The 20,327-nt window shown below is 35.4% G+C and overlaps 4 protein-coding genes across 4 annotated transcripts; 1 reads left to right on the forward strand and 3 right to left on the reverse strand.

The window, feature by feature from the left end:
- Nucleotides 1-755: 755 nt before the first annotated feature.
- On the reverse strand, nt 756-1,425 carry LOC18040953. The gene has a single exon (XM_024183861.1). The coding sequence runs from the start codon at nt 1,242-1,244 to the stop codon at nt 756-758; it is 489 nt and encodes a 162-aa protein (XP_024039629.1). The 5' UTR covers nt 1,245-1,425.
- A 1,129-nt stretch (nt 1,426-2,554) lies between these two features.
- Nucleotides 2,555-7,015, reverse strand: LOC18042268 (probable magnesium transporter NIPA4). The gene is made up of 9 exons (XM_006434559.2): nt 6,623-7,015; nt 5,976-6,032; nt 5,395-5,485; nt 5,161-5,321; nt 4,499-4,626; nt 4,245-4,382; nt 3,460-3,552; nt 3,042-3,147; nt 2,555-2,948 (listed from the first exon to the last, which is right to left on the reverse strand). The coding sequence occupies exons 1-9, from the start codon at nt 6,786-6,788 to the stop codon at nt 2,842-2,844; spliced, it is 1,047 nt and encodes a 348-aa protein (XP_006434622.1). The 5' UTR covers nt 6,789-7,015; the 3' UTR covers nt 2,555-2,841.
- Nucleotides 7,016-10,763: 3,748 nt separating this feature from the next.
- Nucleotides 10,764-14,261, forward strand: LOC18042269 (probable leucine-rich repeat receptor-like protein kinase At2g33170). The gene is made up of 2 exons (XM_006434561.2): nt 10,764-13,521; nt 13,708-14,261. Exons 1-2 carry the CDS (start codon nt 10,989-10,991, stop codon nt 14,013-14,015), a joined length of 2,841 nt encoding a protein of 946 aa, XP_006434624.1. The 5' UTR covers nt 10,764-10,988; the 3' UTR covers nt 14,016-14,261.
- A 155-nt stretch (nt 14,262-14,416) lies between these two features.
- On the reverse strand, nt 14,417-17,832 carry LOC18040411 (dihydrolipoyllysine-residue acetyltransferase component 5 of pyruvate dehydrogenase complex, chloroplastic). The gene is made up of 6 exons (XM_006434560.2): nt 16,931-17,832; nt 16,563-16,754; nt 16,380-16,467; nt 15,268-15,338; nt 15,047-15,130; nt 14,417-14,941 (listed from the first exon to the last, which is right to left on the reverse strand). The coding sequence occupies exons 1-6, from the start codon at nt 17,774-17,776 to the stop codon at nt 14,837-14,839; spliced, it is 1,386 nt and encodes a 461-aa protein (XP_006434623.1). The 5' UTR covers nt 17,777-17,832; the 3' UTR covers nt 14,417-14,836.
- Between the last annotated feature and the right edge of the window lie 2,495 nt (nt 17,833-20,327).

Raw genomic sequence — 20,327 nt, forward strand, 5'->3', positions numbered from 1 at the left:
AGCAAACCCAATCAAGCCACTTAAGGGGACTCCATTGCCAGTGGAGCCAACACTTTGTTGGTATGTCTTCACAGTTATTTACAAAACAGACTACCCAATATGTATTTAATTCAAAAATAACATTTGAAACTTATTATAAACAAACACGTTTTATCTTAGATGGCTTTAATTTGTAGTTGAACCACACGGATCTTTATGCTTTCCAGCTTCCAAGTACCTTGAGATTCAAGCAAAATGAGGCTGTAACGGTCAGTTTACTCTTTATTTGCACTGCTTCAATCGGTCACTTTCAAAACAGATTTTTAACCTAATAATTCATGCCTCACATGGTTGCTTCAACATGCATAGCATTTTTCCAGTAAATAAAGTCATTCATAAGTTTTGTACCTTAATTAGAAACAGCGATAGAATTAGTTCAATAACTGCTACACACTATACCCTTGTTAGCTAGCTCGTTTCTGATCCTTTTCATCAATCAGAATTTCATTAATTGAATCTTGAATTACACATGTTTTGATTTTACATTCAGAGGGGGCACACTGAAATATTATGGAAGTAATCAATTTACAAAATGTACCTTAATTTTCTCTCCTATAGAACAACCACAAGCTAATAATGATAATGTCTCTATTCTACCATACAAAGTAGGCACAGAGTACATTCCTTCAGCTAAGCTCCTGTTCAAAACACAACACCCATATTCAGTTGTTTATCTTATATTGTCAATTGCATGCATGTAAGGCAACTTTAATTGATCACCATGCCTTGTTATTTTTCACTGACCTAGGGTGACGGTGATGAGAATTATTATTAAGCAAGAAAAGCTTCTTCAAGACCTTCATAAACACGACAATGCTAGGCTTTTTAGCAGCAGAAAAAATTGCTCCATTCCCGTTTTTGGACAACTTCAAAGCTCGAACACGCCCCAATTCCACCGAATGATCGCCACCTGAACTTTTTATAGCTTCCATTGTTGACACTTCTTCATTGAAATAATCTTCCCACAAAATGTCCATTTTATTCTCTTCTTGATCATCTTCAGTTTTGTAGTGATAAGTGTCTATATTCGAACAGCTCTTCCTTTGCTTGCAATATTCTTCGTTTGATAATTTATTGCAAGAAGAGTGATGGTTTGGAGAGGCTGCTGGTGAAAGATGCCACAAAGGAGGAGAATCAATGGAAGAAGGGTGAGTTTCTGTGATGATTGGGAAGCTGAATTCTCCTTCTGTGGTACTACCGGCCATGGCTATCGAGTTTATCAGCCTCTTTTGTACATCGATTAAGCGGATGGCCAGAAAGAGTGAGAGATGTTGTGCTGGGTTTGTTTGGAAGTTCGGTGGTGTGGGTTTTGGACGATTTAGTTCAACTGCTTCAACAAGTTTAGAGAGTCCCCCTCTTCCTTTGCTCTTGTTATTTTGATGAAGAATCAAGGTTCTTGGCCCCACTTTAGGCTTCTCTTAGGTGGGTCAACAGTTAAAAGAAAAATAATAATGATGAAAAAATGATGACTAATTCATTATATGCATATTTTTTTATCTTGTCACGTATTTATCATATGCATTTCTCAACCAATCATTAAAAAAAAAACAAAAAGTACATGTATGAAAATAATTTAATGAAAGATAATATGCAGCCATAGTATCAAGATTTAACATTTAATAATAATATTGAAATCCATGAAAAGTTTGGTCGTTTATACCAATTCCAACGCAAATTAAGTGTTTCGCTTGATTGAATCCATGAGCATTTATGTTTTAATGATATTATGAAGAAATGGTGAAAAGGGAATGAATGGGGAAAATTCTAAATGAATAGGCAGTGAAGGACATCTCATCTAACGCCGGATTGATAGGTGAGATTTGTTCTTTTCTATTGCATAATTTTTCCACAATGAGGATTGACTGTAATGCTTTGAAAGGGACTTGATGCATTTCATGTTTGAGGATACACAACACACCCAATGAGAAGAGCACACGTCTTGACGGGAGAGAAAAGCCAACAAATGGGTGTGTACGGGGGTTGGCTAAAGCTGGATCTGTAAGTTACCGTAAATTAGCCAGCTCCTTGTTTGATCAATTTATTTTTAGGCAAAACCCGCTCTACGCCGTATAAGTAGGTCAAATTGAGCTACCGATAAGACCTTATATACTTATTAATTTATAAAAAAAAAACAAAAACAAAATAGCATCCATCCGTTACAAGTTTGATGTTTGACGTTGTTAGATGCCATGAACGGCCAACACATTACTTGATAGGCGTCATGGGGTAGGCATACAAGCTGTGTATTCCAACTCTGTAAGAACAGTGTTATTGTCGTGACTTGCGTGATAATGTCCCCATGTATCCATTAATGAAAAGGAAAATTTTGATTGGAAATCATTGCAGCAACAAGTTCGAAAGATTTGTGTATAAACTCAGAAAAGTTGAAGCTGCCTGTAAGCACAGACCATTTCCATTTGACAGTGGGACAAGGATACCAAACATGGTAGTACCCAAGCAACCGCTAATGAAACAGGGGATCATCCATCTCAATTTTGAAGCCAGAACAGCCGAGGAACTCCAACATTTCTTAGTAGTTTTCAAAGCTAAATTACACTGTATAAGACACATGCTCAAAAATACAATTTCTGCGGAAGCTATAATGTGTGTATCAGTGGCTGAGTGTGAGTTTTCATTAGAATCTCAGATGAGAAGTCCTGCTGCCATCTTTGCCCATCATTTTTATAAAAAGTTGTGCAGGGGCAGCACAACACGTCAGGAATGTGGAATATACAGGTCGATGGCAGCAATGCCTCCGCAAAAGCGTGCAAGACACTGAGGATATGAACCAAAAATATACAACTATGACGGGCGCATGTTGTCTTGACGCCTTAGAGGCATACCTTCGGGATCATAAGCATTCTCGTCTGAGTGCTTAGACATGCGCATTTGGATAGATGCTGATGAACCTGCAAAAGGAGCATCGTTTAAGTAATGTTGATTCCATCTAGGAACCAAAAGAGAATTACTCAATATGTCAACAAAAAACAATGAAAACACACCATCAACCGCGTCTTTTGTTTTGTGAAGAAGAAAAGTCCCAGAAAGAATCGTGACAAACCCACATATTTCCGTGACAATTTGAGTCGGATTTTGTCTATCCCAATCCTGTATCAAACAAAAACCAATGATAATATACATCTGAAAAGGTACTATTAATTTTTTTCTTATTAATGACAGTGCCATGATAAGTTAATTAAGAACTCCATTAATTAATAATATGCCAAAAAAATGCATATTTAATGTGACTAAAACTTTTAAGGTGGAAAAGTTACGCTGACGAAAGTAATCTGAATAACATGATGTGATGCTGAATCAATAATATTCTGTGCAATTGTGTTTTGACATGATAGGACACTAGATGACATCTAGTTGAACAAAATACAGTCTATAATAAATCATTCATGGGAATGAAATTACCTTAAACATGATTACACTGGCCAGAATAGTTAATGATGTAAACATCACATAGTATATAGGTGATACAACAGCCGTGTTGAACGTATCAAGAGCCTGCAAATTTAAAACACAATGTCAATATGTAATTGCAGTAGAAAACACTTCAACAAAGACAAGCATAATTAACTACCAGAATTTTATTGGTCATAAAAATGAAGAGGTCAAAGAGACTGTTCAGAATCGTGGAAAGTAATCATCAGTGGCATAATGGTCTAATATTACTGCGACAGTGGTTTCTAATTTATTTAAAGCAAAAGGGAAGTCCAAAGAAACTGCCACAGAACGTTGGTCCTGAACCAACTCTTAAACAGCATAGCATCAAGAATAATTGACACCGACTAAATAGGATGGTGTCAGGCATCCCAAGGACAATAAAAAACTCTCCCCCAGTACGTGGCAAAAAGTCCAGCTTACCAAATAGAGGCATTAAAACCGTAGACTTCCATGAGCAACAAAGCATAAACTTTCAAAATTTTAATGCAATGGTGCACTTTTAGATACTTGATATCACAGATTTATTAACTGGAAGCCTCTGTGAGGCTCAAGCGCACATAATAGATTCACACAAAAACAGAAATAATGACGACAAGACAAACTCATGTGCCATAAAATACTCAATTCCATTCTTGGGCAACCACAACCCAGGATTCAACAACATTAACAAGATTCATCAGAAAGCGACTGATGATAAGACTGTATTAGTTCAAATTTCAGATAATGTCAAAAATCTCCAAAGAATGAATTACCTTGTTCAAATAGTTCATTTGAGTAATTACACAGACAAGCACAATCATGGTAAATATCCATGTTTGAGGATATATTAACTGATTCATTCCTTCAAATGTTAACTTTAGAGCAATTCCAAGAGCCTTAACACTCATAACCTGTTAAGAGTAATTGACAGGGTTACATTAACAATAGATTAATAGGTAAAAATAGAACTTTGACATAGAGAAAAATATACAAGTAGACAAAAGCTGGGTGGCAACTGAAAACTTACCGACAGTGAGCCCACAAGTGAACAAACTCCAATGTAGACCATTACATGCGTCTGCCCATACTCTGGTATGAATTGAACGACGAGTACAAAAACTGCAACTAGAACCAAAGCTGCATACAGAAGAAAAGCTGCAGGAGACAGAAGAAATATTGCATTACTTTTTTAAACCATACTCAAGAGATGAAAAGATAATAATTTATCATACACTTGATGCAGAATAAAGATGATATTTAGATCTTTAGGGCTTTATAATTATTATATATTTCATTCACGTGTTTAAGAAATATTTCATTTCCTTAAGCAGTATTGTCGGTTGAGTAGATTTTATATTTCATTAAATTTCCTAAATATTGAGTTCTTGTTTTGTTTAGAATTTGGCCAGTATAAATAGGACCTCAATCAGTCATTCCATCGTTTTCCAAGCAAAGCATGATGATTATTGGAATAAAATTATGATTTCCATGCTTGATTTCCTCTGGTTAATTTCTTCTCTAGATTTCTGGTCTCTCACTTAATTCTTCTATGGCTTCCTCCATTTCATCAAAATTTCTCTCCTTTCTATCTGTGTTTTCTTTGTGGGAAACTCATCTACACCAATACTACAGCAACAACTTAAGATCTATGTATGAGGGATTTCACTGTTAGTTTTCAGTAAGATCAACCTGGCTCCGTTGCAAGATCCCAAACTTCCGCAACAGATTCGATCACACGTTCTTGAGGAGCATGTAGAACAATTGTGGTTGAACCAACAACACATAGAACACAACCTAGCATCCCAAAAATGTGCAATCTCTCCCTTAAAATAATATGTGCAAGAGCAGCACTGCAAGAAATTTTGGAAGTTAGCATTTAACATCAGATATTTATAATAGCACATATTGGATCCTTCATCTTACCTAATAATGATGCTGAGTGCACCTAGAGGAGTGACCAAAATAGCTGGAGCAAATGCATAAGCAGCAAAATTCGCAATTTCCCCAACAATCACTACCACATGATAGTTTCTATGTCAGAATGCAATTTCTAACTTAAAAGTTTTTTATTTTAATTTTAAATCACTGTTAGGAAGAGAAGTATGGCCAAGAGCACTTGGGCCTATAAGATTGACTCCAGAGTATATGAAAGACCATAACATGTGCATGCACATATACATAAACATGTACGTACAGTTATTACAACAGATGGAACATATATTTTTTAAAATCTTAGTTCCACCTCTGCCTCAAACAACAGTACAGGGGACAAACCTGGTAGAAGCTAATGTCAACTTTCTAAAGAAAGGGGAAAAAATAACTTTGAATGCCACTTAATAGATGCTTAAGATTCTCAAAGTCAAATGAAATGCATTCTTTTTTTTTTTTTGGGTATTTCACAAATCAATTTGAAATATTTGAGTGAATGGAACTAAAAACCAAACTTGAAATAAGAGAACCAGTATAATTCATAGGAGGGGAAAAAAAAAACTAAGCAAACTTACTTGCTATCATGCCAACCCACCAAAGTGGCTCATATAGATAAGAATAACCTCCAACACCTGCAACAAACAATCATCCTATTTTAAATACAAAATGCTTATACAGAATGAACTTTGAACTCTGCACCAAAAATCTACACCATGGAACTAAGAGTTAAGCAAATACCCTGTAGCTCAGATGGAGCCAATCCCAAAAGCTCATAATTCAAATATATAAAAATAAAAATCATATAGTCAATACAAAACCTGGCCGAATTCAAACATTAGCATCAACTCTGCCCAAATGCTAAACAATTCAACGCTGTTTTAGTTCAAACAGAATCCACTAACAAGCTGAAGCCCCTAAAACCCAACAACACTGATACCAAGAACTCCATTCATTTTTTCACACTCAAAGAACAATCTTAAACAGAAACCCAGGCTTAAAAGGGTTAAAAAAAAAATTGCCCATTCCCTTCTTTTAAACAATGCTGTCCCACAATATGAAAGAATCTAATCAGCCCACCAAAATTCGATCAAAATCATACAGAACTCACACTAAACTCATAATCAGCGCAATTAAATTTAAAAAAAAAATGAAACTAGTAAGTATTCAACAGCAAAAATAGGAAAAAAAAAAAAATTTTTTTCAATCAAAAATAGAAACGAACCTGCCCTAACACCAGAAGAGCCAGCTTTTTTCAAGCCCTTCTTTTTAACAATGAAGCTGGCACCAATGAAGAAGCTTGATGACAGAGCCAATACCAAACCCTTTACATTATCAGATGACATTCCTCTGTAAGAGTCCCGCCAACTACCCACCGAAGATTCATCCATTTTTGTTCAATAACCCCCACAAAATCAATTCTTTATTTTTTTTTCCTTTTTTTCTCATTAAAAACACAGCTTATTACCTTCAGTGTCAATTTCATCCATGGAAACCAACAATACTCCTGATGAAGATCGTGATCCGTGAGAAACCCAAACCCAGATGGGAGACAGACAAAAAATGGCTTTTTGATGCGAGACCGTAAATTGCAGAGACGAAAACGACTGGGGACTAAACTGATTATTTATTTATTTATTCTGTTTTGGTTTAAGAATTTTTTTTAAGAGTAAAATTTTCTTCTTTTTTTTTTTTAATCCAAGAAGAAAGTGTTTAGTATTTTAATCATCACAATCAAATAAAATATTAGCACACGATTGAGAGTAATAATTCTCTGCACTTACAATTTTATAAAGTTACTGGTTTGTTATTTGTAATTATCAATTTTTTAACCATAAATTAGTAATTATGTAAACATAATTTAGCATTAGTAATTATCTAATAATTATGTCAGGCCTCATATTGTGTTAAATTATTAATTAAATTTTATATCATTATTGTCCTTTTTAGGAATATTATATCATTATTGTTTTATAACATCCTCTTTTACCTCTTTAGGTGCAAAATGGTTAATTAGGGATGGCAAAATCTTTCACGGGTTTGGAGTCTCATGGAATCCCACCCTAAATAGAAAATTTTTTTAATAATTTTTGGAAAATGAGGTGGGGAGTGAGAGAAAAATAATCCCTAAATTATTAACGGAGTGGGGTTTGGTATTGCACTCCCCACCCCACCCCCATCCCAATCCCAATTATATATAAATATATTTTTAATTCTTATTTAATAATTATTGTTTTATCAACTATAATGTCAATTAATAATTTTTTAGTTTTTATGTAATATAAATAGAATATGAATAAAAGAAAACCCTACAATATTTTTCAACTTTAAAACATTATTATATTTTTTTCTTTTTTAAGGAGCTGCTCTCTTTAAATATTTTTCATTTTTAATATTATTTTAAGATATTGTTTCAAATGTTTAGAGATTTTTTAAAAAAATTTCAATACTTTATAATATGGTAATGATTTTATTTTAAGTCTCTAATTTTTAATTTACTAAAATTATTTTTTTATATCTACTGTAAAATAAGTAAATGGGGAATGGAGTAGAGATGGGGAAATCATTCTCCACGTGGGGATTTTCCATCACCAACCCACTAAATTTATTGAGGAATTGAGTAAGAAATGGAGGCAAAAATTTTTAATGGGGTGGAAAATGGGGTAGGCATCCCCACCTCCACCCCCACCCTGCCCCATTGCCATCCCTATGGTTAATTGGATCTCACATGGAAGGGCACGACACATAGCCCAATTGACTCTTGTGAGGGCTCGCATTTTAGGCACACGGTAGCCCAGTTGCCCAAATGGTTGGCCCTCAAAAATAATTGTTTAATTTATTTAGAAGTATGAATAAGTGATATTTTTTATCATAGAAAAAACAGAGTTTCTAGATTAACAAATTTATCTGTTTCTTTATTAATATTCCCGGTATTCACTTAATTTTATTTAAAGACATTTGCAGTCGTTAGAATCAGTCGGATAGAGAAGCAACAAGTTTTAAATTGAATCTTTTTTCCCATCATTATCTAAGAGGAATTACTATTAGGACTAATTTGAATTTCAAAATATTGACACCTTCCCTGCAATTTTTATCGCATGCTCCTGTTTGGTGATGTTAAACTTATAAAATTCAAATACAAATTTGTATCCTAATTGATGTGGCGTGACATTATATGACAACTAGTTTACACCTGTCATTTTTATAATATTTTTATTACCTATTCTTAATATCAATACTTTAGCATAAAATATCAGTCTTGAAAGAAAGTTTTTATTTTTTCAAAAATTTAACAATAATGAAAAAATGAAAAGAAAAGCCTTATTAAGGTACTCTTAATAGGCCCATACGGATATGACGAAATAGTTATCAAATAGTTTTATTTTGATAGTCAAAAGGAGTTTGAATTTCAAGGAGGTAAGAATTTATTTTTTTTAGTACATAAGACTATTGCTTAAGAGTACAACTTATATTATATGAGATTACAACTGATATTTACAAATCATACCATTACTGAAACTAGTTTACATCAATTCTTATGAAGCATTGATTATATTTTTACCATCTCTAATATTCGAGGAATATCTACTCCACTTACATTTCGAAAGGAAGAATATTATCTTCACTTAAATTGATTAAGGAAATTAAACTCCCACAATGCATTGTGAGGGCTCGAATCTATAGCCTCACAATTTTAAGGTTTGAATTATAACCACTAGGCTAAAGAATTAAAAATTTGATTTGACTTTATCCACCCTCCCTTAACTTAGAAACACAAGAAAAGATGAAAATCAAATTGCTTAGTTTCATTTTTCATTCTTTTAATGAGGGTATGTAGCCATTCCCTAATTTGATGTTGATATTGCAACTTTAGGTAAGGATGGAAAGTCTTAACCCACAATTACAAGGAACCTTGGCTGAAATTTCATCCAAACTCCTTTCTTTTTTTTTTTCCGTTGTCATCATCCGGCGGTCAAAGTCACTATCTAAATGGAAAAACAAACAATTCGTCGGGTCATTTTCAAAAGACTCAAAAAGTCATTTGCACAAACGCGTTCATTCATTTATTCCAGTCAATGTGGGCTCTCATCACCTTTAGTCAGTCCGCCGTTCTTCAATTTCGTGTTTTTTTTTTTTAATTTTCCCTCCGGCTCTCATACGCACACCGAGCCAATGCCAACCAACGTACATTACTATCAAGAACCAATAGGATAAAGCGGGAGAGAGCTTTAAACATGCTCCCTTCCAGTCATGATTTTAGATTGATGAGCTGCCTACCTCCTTTTCTTTTAAAATTGATTAGCACATACCAACTTCTTAAAAGCGCTTGGGAGCGTAAAAATATAGACCTAATTTGGAGAATATTAGGTGATAACAATGAGGTTATGGATATCAAACATATAACACGACACACAACACACAATTTACGAATGTATTTTTATAATTCTCAAAGCTAAAATTTAAAACTTTTACTATTTTTATAAATTTTAATAGGAGTTAATTAATAATTTAAATAATTATTTTTTCTTTAATAATTATTTAGAGACCCTTTAATAAAATACAAAACACGATATGAACCGAATAATCCCACGAAAATTACACGGTGAGAGGTGTAAAATGTGCCGTGTCGATATCATCTTCTTCATCATGCAAAATATCTTCATTTTCTCACTTTGGAAGAAGACTAGACCGAAGTGTGGGTAACGAGTTTTCCGTCCAAAAGCAATTTTAGTCAAAAGTCAAAAAATCAAATTTAGAATTTTTTTTTAAAAAGGTGGGTCCCACGTTATTGTCAGTCAGGTCTTCGCGGTAGCAGTCTCCAGTCTACTCAACTCCACTCCCAACAACACGCACGAAACGAAACAACCATTTTCTTACCGAGAGGGCAAAATACAGTCAACCCCTTGATTGTTCGTAAAATACTACAAAAAAAATAGAATATTCTCATTCTTTATTAAATGTCTCTCAAGTTTTTAAAAACTTAACAATAAAGTCCATTCTAATCGAATTTCATCAACTGCCGTTAGCTAGCGCTCAATAAAATTATAATTGTGGACACTACACCTCATCATAAAAGAAAAGTACTGATTCAGCTCTGAAAATTACTAGTTATATTAGAAATATAATTTAAAAATTGATATAATTAGTTAAATTTAAAATTATTAAGAGTGCATTCAAAATTAAGATGTCTTGGATTTTAATATAATAGGTACCATGTAAATGAATAGCAGGCTGCAGGCATGGCAAACGCTAAGCCGGCAGCCGCTGGATCAATTAAATAGACTTTACTTTGGACTTGTTCACCATGACCTATTAAAAACATACTATATTGCGAGATCTTGCCAAAATTTATAACAAAACAAAGGACCTAAATGCATTTTTTACGTCTCTCAATCTCTGCAATAAATCTTCCCTCCATCCAAGGCGAAAAAAAAAAAAACACCAAACCTTAAACAAATTTTCTATTCTATGCCTGCTTTTCCTCCTTGTCGTCGTTCTTCTGCCCCTTCCTCTTCTGTCTCCCCACACCTGAAAGATAAGAAAAACGCACAGTATTAATTCAAATCTCGACGCTCCCTTGCTAAGCTAAAATGACGCACAGGCCTATCCAAAACATACACATAATAATCTTGTCTTTCTTCTTCTTGTTATGTTCTTTTGTGGTGAGTCAACTCTCTTCAAACCAAACAAGCACCATGATCAAACTTTCCCGGCTTCTAAACAGTTCGGTTACATCATGGGATGTGAACAATGAGCCAAACCCATGTTCGTGGAAAGGTGTTAATTGCAGCAACTCTCTGATAACTCGGCTATCTTTATCTGGCTTTGGTATCTCAAGCTCAGACGTTTTGCCTGTTGTGTGTCAGCTTGGTTCTTTGCAGTCTCTTGATGTCTCTGACAACCAGTTGAGCTCAATTCCCAATGAGTTCATGCAAAGCTGTGGAGGAATTGATGGGCTGAAGCTGTTGAATTTTAGCAAGAATGAGTTAGTTTCTTTGCCTACTTTTAATGGCTTTGCTGGATTAGAAGTCTTGGATTTTTCTAGCAATAATTTGAATGGAAACATTAACTTACAATTTGATGAGCTAGTTAGTCTCAAAAGTTTGAATCTTAGTAAGAATAAGTTTAATGGGTTTCTTCCTATCAATCTTGGAAAAACCAAGGCTTTAGAGGAGCTTGTACTTTCTGGGAATGCATTCCACGGTGAAATTCCTAAAGGAATTGCTGATTATAGGAATTTGACCTTGATTGATCTTAGTGCTAATAATCTTTCTGGGTCTGTTCCTGATAGAATTGGAGAACTTTCCAAATTGGAAGTTCTAATTCTCTCTGCCAATAACTTGGATGGTAGACTTCCCACAAGCCTTGCTAGCATAACAACATTATCGCGTTTTGCTGCAAATCAGAACAAATTTTCTGGTCCAGTTCCTGGTGGAATCACAAGGTTTCTGAGGAATTTAGATCTTAGTTATAATAAATTGTTGGGGGTGATTCCAATAGACCTCTTGTCACATCCCAATTTGCAGACTATAGATTTGTCTGTTAACATGTTAGAGGGTTCACTTCCTCAGAACATGTCTCCTAACTTGGTGAGGTTGAGATTGGGAAGCAATTTGCTCATTGGGGAGATCCCTTCTACAACATTTACGAGTCTTGAGAAGTTGACTTACTTGGAGCTGGATAACAATTCCTTTACTGGAATGATACCTCAGCAACTGGGCAGTTGTCGAAGTTTGACCCTCTTGAATTTGGCTCAAAATGAACTCAACGGTTCATTGCCGATACAATTGGGTTCTCTTGGGATCCTTCAAGTTATGAATCTTCAACTCAACAAGCTCAGTGGAGAGATCCCCAGTCAATTTTCTCAACTTAAATTGTTGTCAACAATGAACATCAGCTGGAATTCACTGAGTGGTTCAATACCTTCTTTCCTCTCAAACTTGACAAATCTTGTAAACTTGAACTTACGGCAAAATAATCTCAACGGTTCAATACCCAACTCTATCACGAACATGCGTTCTCTGATAGAACTCCAACTCGGAGGAAATCAACTAAGTGGAACAATTCCAATGATGCCACCAAGACTGCAGATTGCTTTAAATCTGAGCAGCAACCTCTTTGAAGGACCCATCCCAACCACATTTGCTCGGCTGAATGGGTTAGAAGTTTTGGATCTCTCGAACAATAGATTCTCAGGTGAGATTCCACAATTGCTGGCTCAAATGCCAACCCTGACACAGCTGTTACTTACTAATAATCAATTGTCGGGGGTTGTTCCCCAGTTCAGTAAGTGGGTTTCGGTTGACACAAGGGGAAACCTGAAACTCATCAATGTAACAGCACCAGACACTTCCCCAGAAAAGAGAAGAAAATCAGTAGTTGTGCCTATTGTTATTGCCCTTGCAGCTGCTATTCTTGCTGTTGGGGTAGTCTCAATCTTTGTTCTATCAATTTCAAGGCGCTTTTACAGGGTTAAAGATGAGCATTTACAATTAGGAGAAGATATTTCTTCCCCTCAGGTCATTCAAGGCAACCTTTTGACAGGAAATGGAATACACAGGTCAAATATTGACTTCACCAAAGCCATGGAAGCAGTAGCTAATCCTCTGAACGTTGAGCTCAAAACTAGGTTTTCAACCTATTACAAAGCTGTCATGCCTTCTGGAATGAGCTACTTCATTAAGAAGCTTAACTGGAGTGACAAGATATTCCAACTGGGTAGCCATCATAAATTCGACAAAGAGCTAGAGGTCTTGGGGAAGCTGAGCAACTCAAATGTCATGACGCCTCTGGCTTATGTTTTGGCTTCGGATAGTGCATATCTATTCTATGAATATGCTCCAAAGGGTACCCTTTTTGATGTTCTTCATGGCTGCCTGGAAAATGCTTTAGATTGGGCTAGCCGATATAGTATAGCAGTTGGAGTAGCTCAGGGTCTCACTTTTCTACATGGATTCACCTCTAATCCAATTCTCCTCCTCGATTTATCTACCAGAAACATTTTCCTTAAGTCACTGAAAGAGCCACAAATTGGAGATATTGAGCTCTGCAAAGTGATTGATCCCTCAAAGAGCACTGGCAGCCTCTCCACAGTTGCTGGGTCAGTCGGCTATATTCCTCCAGGTAAACCTTTCTCCTTATCTTATAGTCAAAGAGTGCTTTTCAGTCAATTACTTGCATTTAAATGCATCTTCCCCCAACCCCCCACACACAACAAAATTGAAAATCATGTAATTCCAATATTGTCTATTGGATGGTTTCAAATATGCTGTTTAGCCTTTGTTGAGGGCTCTATTGTGTTCGTTGCAGAGTATGCTTACACAATGAGGGTAACAATGGCGGGGAATGTTTACAGCTTTGGAGTTATTCTTCTGGAGTTGCTGACAGGAAAGACTGCAGTTAACCAGGGTAATGAATTAGCCAAGTGGGTACTACGTAACTCAGCACAGCAAGATAAGTTGGATCACATCCTCGATTTCAATGTTAGCAGAACATCACTTGCCGTCAGGAGCCAGATGCTTACTGTTCTTAAGGTTGCTGTTGCCTGCGTTAGTGTCTCGCCTGAAGCAAGGCCAAAGATGAAGAGCGTGCTACGGATGCTTTTGAATGCAAGATAAACACTTGGATGATAAAAAATGATACTCCTCAACACAACATTGCCTTGCCTCCGCGTTATATTTTACTTAGCAGTAGCACTAGCATTCTATACATATGATGATTATTTGAGTTTTGATGTATCCCTACTATCATGTAAACGAAAAGCACAAGTATGGCGGTTCTGTAAGCCTGATGTAAAAATTATCACATATGAAGATTTTTTATATATATTACGCGTAGCAGGTACAGGATAGTAGTTTCAATTTCATTTTCCCCTAATTCAAATACAAGTGGCAAGTTAAAGAACTGAAGCCATTTCCAAACATAATTCACATTTTCTTTTCAACCAGAAGCTGCAAGCCAGACTTGACTCTAGAAATAAATTTTCCCATAACAAATCAAAATAAGCACTTCTTGGAGAGGAAATTTTTTTTATTCAATCCATTGATTTCAGTCTGATGAACAATAAAGCTATGACATAATAAAGCATGTTTAAACTTCACATATAATTGATGAAGAAAATTTGTTCACTATGACAAGAATAAACAGCCCAAAACTAATGGCGAACACAACACACTCGTTTATGACGGCAGGAAAAAAAAATCAGTACATTAACTGAAGAATCATTGGAAATAAACATCTCCTTTGGGAAAAAAAAAAAAAAATTCCTGTTAATTATAGGACTTTGAACACAGATGGTTAGCTTGCAAGTTTTTCCTGCATGACTTCACTCTATCAAGATCAAGGATTAATGACTAGAGAAACATGAGCGCTGGAACATGCTAGGAGGAAAGGATATCTGACTATTGAAGAAGAATGTGTTTGTGATACGTATGTTAGACTAGAAGGTAAGATCTCTGGGATCCTCAATAATCTTCGCCAAGGTTTGCAAGAATGAAGCCAAATCAGCACCGTATATCACACGATGGTCAGCTGTAACATTTACCTAGAAATATTGCAAGTTTTTGAATTAAGAATCCATGCATTAGGTCTAAGTACACTGAACAAAGAAATACCTTTTTCAGAACATAATGAAAAAACATGTTTATACCTGCATCTGGTTCTTCATGCCAATCTGACCATCCTTGGTTGCTACAACTGTGGGCTCAGATGCTCCCACAGCCATAATTGCTCCCTGCATAAAATAAAATAAAATAAATAAATAACCATAAAGTACTCTTATCATATTAATCAATCCATACAAAATTGATCTGCCTCTTGCAGAGAATATGGCAGATTGGAAAAATATTCATATTGAGTAGAAACTCCTACCGTTCCCGGTGGTAGAATGGCATCAAAGCGGTCAACGCCAAACATACCAAGGTTGGAGAGAGTGAAAGTTCCTGCAAAAGAAGCAAAATAAAAATAATGAGCAGATATCTGAAAGTTCATGGCAGATCTGACTTTCTTTTTTCGTGGGTAGTCAAGTAGCTACAGAGACTTAACAACACAATTGTGAGCATTTTATGGAACAAAAGAGACACAGGCCACAAGAACTGGGAATAGTTTGTTGAAGAAAGCCCAAGTATTACTTTATCATAGTTAGCTTTTATAAATTGGTTATGATCCAATAAATTCAATGACTGTTGGCATATCTTTAAGGCAAAATACAATTTTAAAGCTACACAACCCTCATCACCATGGTACACCACAAAGCATGAGATTCACAGATTGACAAACAAAAAAAGTGGTCAAGAACTCGGATGTCCTTATGCAAGGAAGAGAAAGTTCACAGAGAAGGATTAACACTACAAATATTCTAAATGTCAGAAATGTATTGTTGAACGAACAGTATCAAAAGCATTCTACTCGTTTCTCATAAAAGAACATTAACAAGCCAGAATCTACTTCAGCAGTGAAAGAGTGGACAACAATGTGATAGTTCATCCTACATGGCTAATCATATTAGCAAGTGACGTATGGCAAATAAACAAACTAGCAAAGACAAAAGGGGCATAAACTGATCAATATCTGTTTTTTCATCAAAAACTGCCTAAAGTCAGAAATAAAGGCTCAAGCAGACTTACATAATATAGAAAACTAAAGTCACCAATATTTTTGTAGGCATGAGAACTCATGGAAGTTAACATGAAGTGATGACAGTACTGCTAGTTTTTTTTTTTTTTTTTAAATTGTAATATTGCACGCGCGTCTGCAAACTCAATACGAATTTTGTTTATTACATCTTCAGGTTCTCAGCAGTTGATATATTATATCTTAATATAAATAAAATTAATCTTTATTTGGCATTAAAATATTTCAGGCAAATGAGAATATTCTCATACACTCAATAACATAAATATAAGTACCAATATTTTCAAAGAGACTTCCTATAAAAAAAATATTTCCAAAGAGACCATCTCAGACAGTCATATTTTGCAAACCTGTATTGTATTCATGAGGTTGCAGCAGCTTGGCACGGGCCTTATCTACCAACTCCTTCCACTTTCTTGATAAAGTATAGATGTCAGCCTAAAAGACAATAGAGGAGACCCCTCCCGCAATTCAGTACAAATTCTAACCAGAAGGGAGATAAAAGTAAATGGAACACTAGAAAGAGAGAATACCTTATCAGCATCCTGAAGCACTGGTGTAATCAACCCACCATCTATAGCCACAGCAACAGCAATATTAATGCTACTTTTGTAGATAAAGCTATTACCGTCTCTACAACTAGAATTCACAACAGGATGCTGAACCAAAGCAAGTGCTGTCGCCTTTGCCAATAATGCTGTCATTGTAACTCCCTTGGACTTGATCTATAAAAACAAACACAACCCCCGAATCAATGATTCATAACTTCTCAAAATCTCTATTTTAAAGCAACAATAACCAATTGTCCAAACATTCCGATGCACGCTGTCTCTAAGACCAATGAACCAAGAAACTAATAGCAAAGCATTATTAAGCACGAAAATAATGTGAAAAATCTGACCTTTTTATACAAAGCATCAAGTGCATCAGTAGTAATAGTGTAACCAACTCTGAAAGTAGGAACAGCTAAACTTTCCACCATGTTTCTACTAACAGCCCCCTGCATTGTTGTAAAAGGCACCACACTTGCCAGCTCAATACCTGCCGGACCAGCCGCCGCCACAGAAGCCGCCGGACCAGCTGCCGCCGCCGCCGCCGCCTCTACATCTTTGGCCACAATCCTCCCCTTGGGCCCACTCCCCACTACTCTGGCCAGCTCCACCTTCAATTCATTCGCCAATTTCTTCGCATACGGTGAAGCCACTATCCTCTTCCCTCCCTCCGACGCCGGATGCACCGCGGACCCCACCGTAACCGCCGCAGGTTCTGCAAGTTTTACTTTCTCCAGCTGTGGGTGTGGAACGGCGGCGACAACAGCTGCACTATTCGATGTCTCCGATGCAGGCGATGAAGGAGACCCACTGGCAGCAGCCTTAGCTTGAGCCTCGGCAATTTCATCCTCTGACTCAGCCAACAAAGCGATGGCGGAGCCGACGGAAGCGACACCGCCTTCATCGACCATGATTTTAGCGAGGTAGCCATCGTAAAACGTCTCGACATCCATGTCGGCCTTATCGGACTCAACAACGACAACGCTTTCGCCTTTGCAGAGCTTGTCTCCCTCGGACCTGACCCACGAAACGATCTTGCCTTCGGTCATGGTGGAGCTCAAAGCGGGCATGAAGATTTCGCGGATCTTGGCGTTCACTCGGGTCCTGGAGCCTGAAATCCGGAGAATGTACGTCTGGTTTTGCCGAATTAACGGGGACGAAGAAGGAAGAAAGGTTGTTTGGAGAAGGTGAGCCATTTTTGGCGATGATTTTTAAGCTCTTAAGTGTGTGCCTTTGGCCTTCGCGAATTGTGAGTGTGCAGCAGAATTGCAGAAATGCTATGGTTTCATTTATAAATGCCTAATAATACCAGTAGCCCTATATTTTTCCAAATTTACAAACAAAGATACAGTTTTCAAATCTTCTGTATAATAATCCTGTCACAACACGCAAGTGAGCCCCACATGACAAATACTGCATTAGCATTTAGCAAACTCGAGAACCCGCAAGAAAGGAAGAAAACAGGCGGATTATTAATTATGGGACTCGGGATGTTATTTAAGGGAGGATAAAATAAAAATGGGAGAAGCAGAGCATAAGCACATCTGGATTTCTGTGTTCAGTAAGGAATTAGGTACAATATTTTAAATAGTTTAAATAGTATGTCTCTAGTTGTCATTGTGTTAAAGTTTAAGGGTCAATCTGTTATTGTCTCTATTAAAAAATTATTTTGAAATGAATGGTTTGGTTTAGTTGATTTTCTTTCTAGAGCGTATCGAAACTGGGCGGAGGATTCAACTACTTTACCGGTGAATGTGATGACTTGTGTTTGTTTGGTTTGGTTTTTTCGTGTTTTTTATTTTTCTTTTGTTTATCCATAAACTAAACTTGAGAACTTTATAGCGAAGGTGTCAATAGTCTGGGCTAAACCTTGCTAAAAAATTCTTTTGAAAAAACAATTATATACAACACTGAAATATAAATGTGCAACTGAAGCCCAACATATCTCAAAGTACATATTGAAGCTCAATAAAGAAAATAAAATAAATTTTCATATATATTAGGGAGATTTAAAGAGCGGACCACTAACCCAACCAAGACTTGTTAATAAAAAAATAAAAGAATAATTTTTGTCTTTTATTCCTTCTTCTTTTTCCTTTTTCTTGTATTTTTATTATTATCATGATATTATTGAAAATTAAATTTTCTACTTACAGGTATGAATGAAATTCAAATCGTCGAGACTTTACTCAATCAATATATTATGCCCATATTTTTACCAAAACTCGATCAAATGACATCAATAAATGGTCTCTTGAGCCCCTTAACCCAAATCTAATAACATGTCTTAATTTAAATAAGATAAAATAATACAAGTTTTAAATCTTGTCAAACTCAAATCCTACAAGATAATAGACAAATTTTCCTAACTTAATTATACTTCTTATTATCTCTCATATATAAAGAGGTCATCACTCAAAGGAGGAAGAGAAATAGGTATATTGAAAAGGCCACAATATCCTGCAAACAATAATCGCGGTGTTATTTTTCTCTTTTAGCCCTTACCGCGATATAATTTGCAAGCTCTTGTTGCAGCATCATTTTTATAGTAATTATGGCCCTTATCGCGCCATTATCTTAAATTAATTGCCCTTATCGTGAAATTATTTAAATTTTAGGACTCATATTGTAGCATTATTTTAATTTTATGGTCCATATCACGATATTCGAGATCTCCTTGTGTCATTTAAATTATCCTCGTGACATTTGATATGTCCTTATGTCATTTAAATTGTCCTCGTAACATTTGAGAACTCTTCATGTCATTTGAGTTATTCTCATGACATTCAAGATTTCCTTATGTCGTTCATATTGTTTTCATGTCATTCAAAACTTCCTCATGTCATTCGAGATTTTCTCATTCATAATACTTAAAATGTCTTCATGTCATATAACACGAGATAATAAGAAAATCTAACATACTATAAATTATATCAATTTACAACATTCACTTGTTTATATTATAAACTAGAGGGCTTCTGTTATACCAATATTTTTACCAAGCTCAACCTGATGACAAAAATGAATTATCCCTAGAGCTGGAAGACCCGAATCCAATAACATGTTCTAATCTAAATAGGATAAAACAATGCAAGTCTTAATTTATTAACAAACTTGAATTTTATAAGATAAGAGATAAGTTTTCCTATTTTTTTTATACTTCTAATTATATATCTTATATAAAGAGGTCATCACTCAAAGAATAGGAGAAAAATAGGTAGACTACACGAGGGTGCAATATCCTCCAAGTCTTTCTCTTACTCTTTTTTATATATCTTATTATTTATTTGTTATCGTGTCACTCTCCATCTCTAACTTAAGCATCAGGATCTATGGCACTAACAAGCTAGCAATCCCCAATGGTTTTTTGTTTTTTTGTACAATTCTAATTGTTGAGCTTTTTACTCTTAACAATGGTAATTCCGAAGACATCAAACTCTCTCATAACTTGTTCTACAAGTAAAACAACTCTTTCTCAATTCCAATCGTCGATCCAAATTTTGGCATCAATATAATAAATCCAAATCAACGATATGAATTATAGATTTAAATTAATTTTAGTACAAGCTCTATATCTTTGAATAACAATCCAGTAACATTTATACGTTTATTTGGAAAATTACCAATTATTTTTGTTATCTTTTTTATTAAATTAATCTATTAATTTTAGTTTAATTATGATTTATTGATAAAAATTATCAAATTTAAAAAAATTAATTTATGTCATGTGGTTTATAATTTGAGCAC

This window comes from Citrus clementina, unplaced genomic scaffold (genome assembly GCF_000493195.1).
Source record: "Citrus clementina cultivar Clemenules unplaced genomic scaffold, Citrus_clementina_v1.0 scaffold_5, whole genome shotgun sequence".
NCBI lineage: Eukaryota > Viridiplantae > Streptophyta > Magnoliopsida > Sapindales > Rutaceae > Citrus > Citrus x clementina.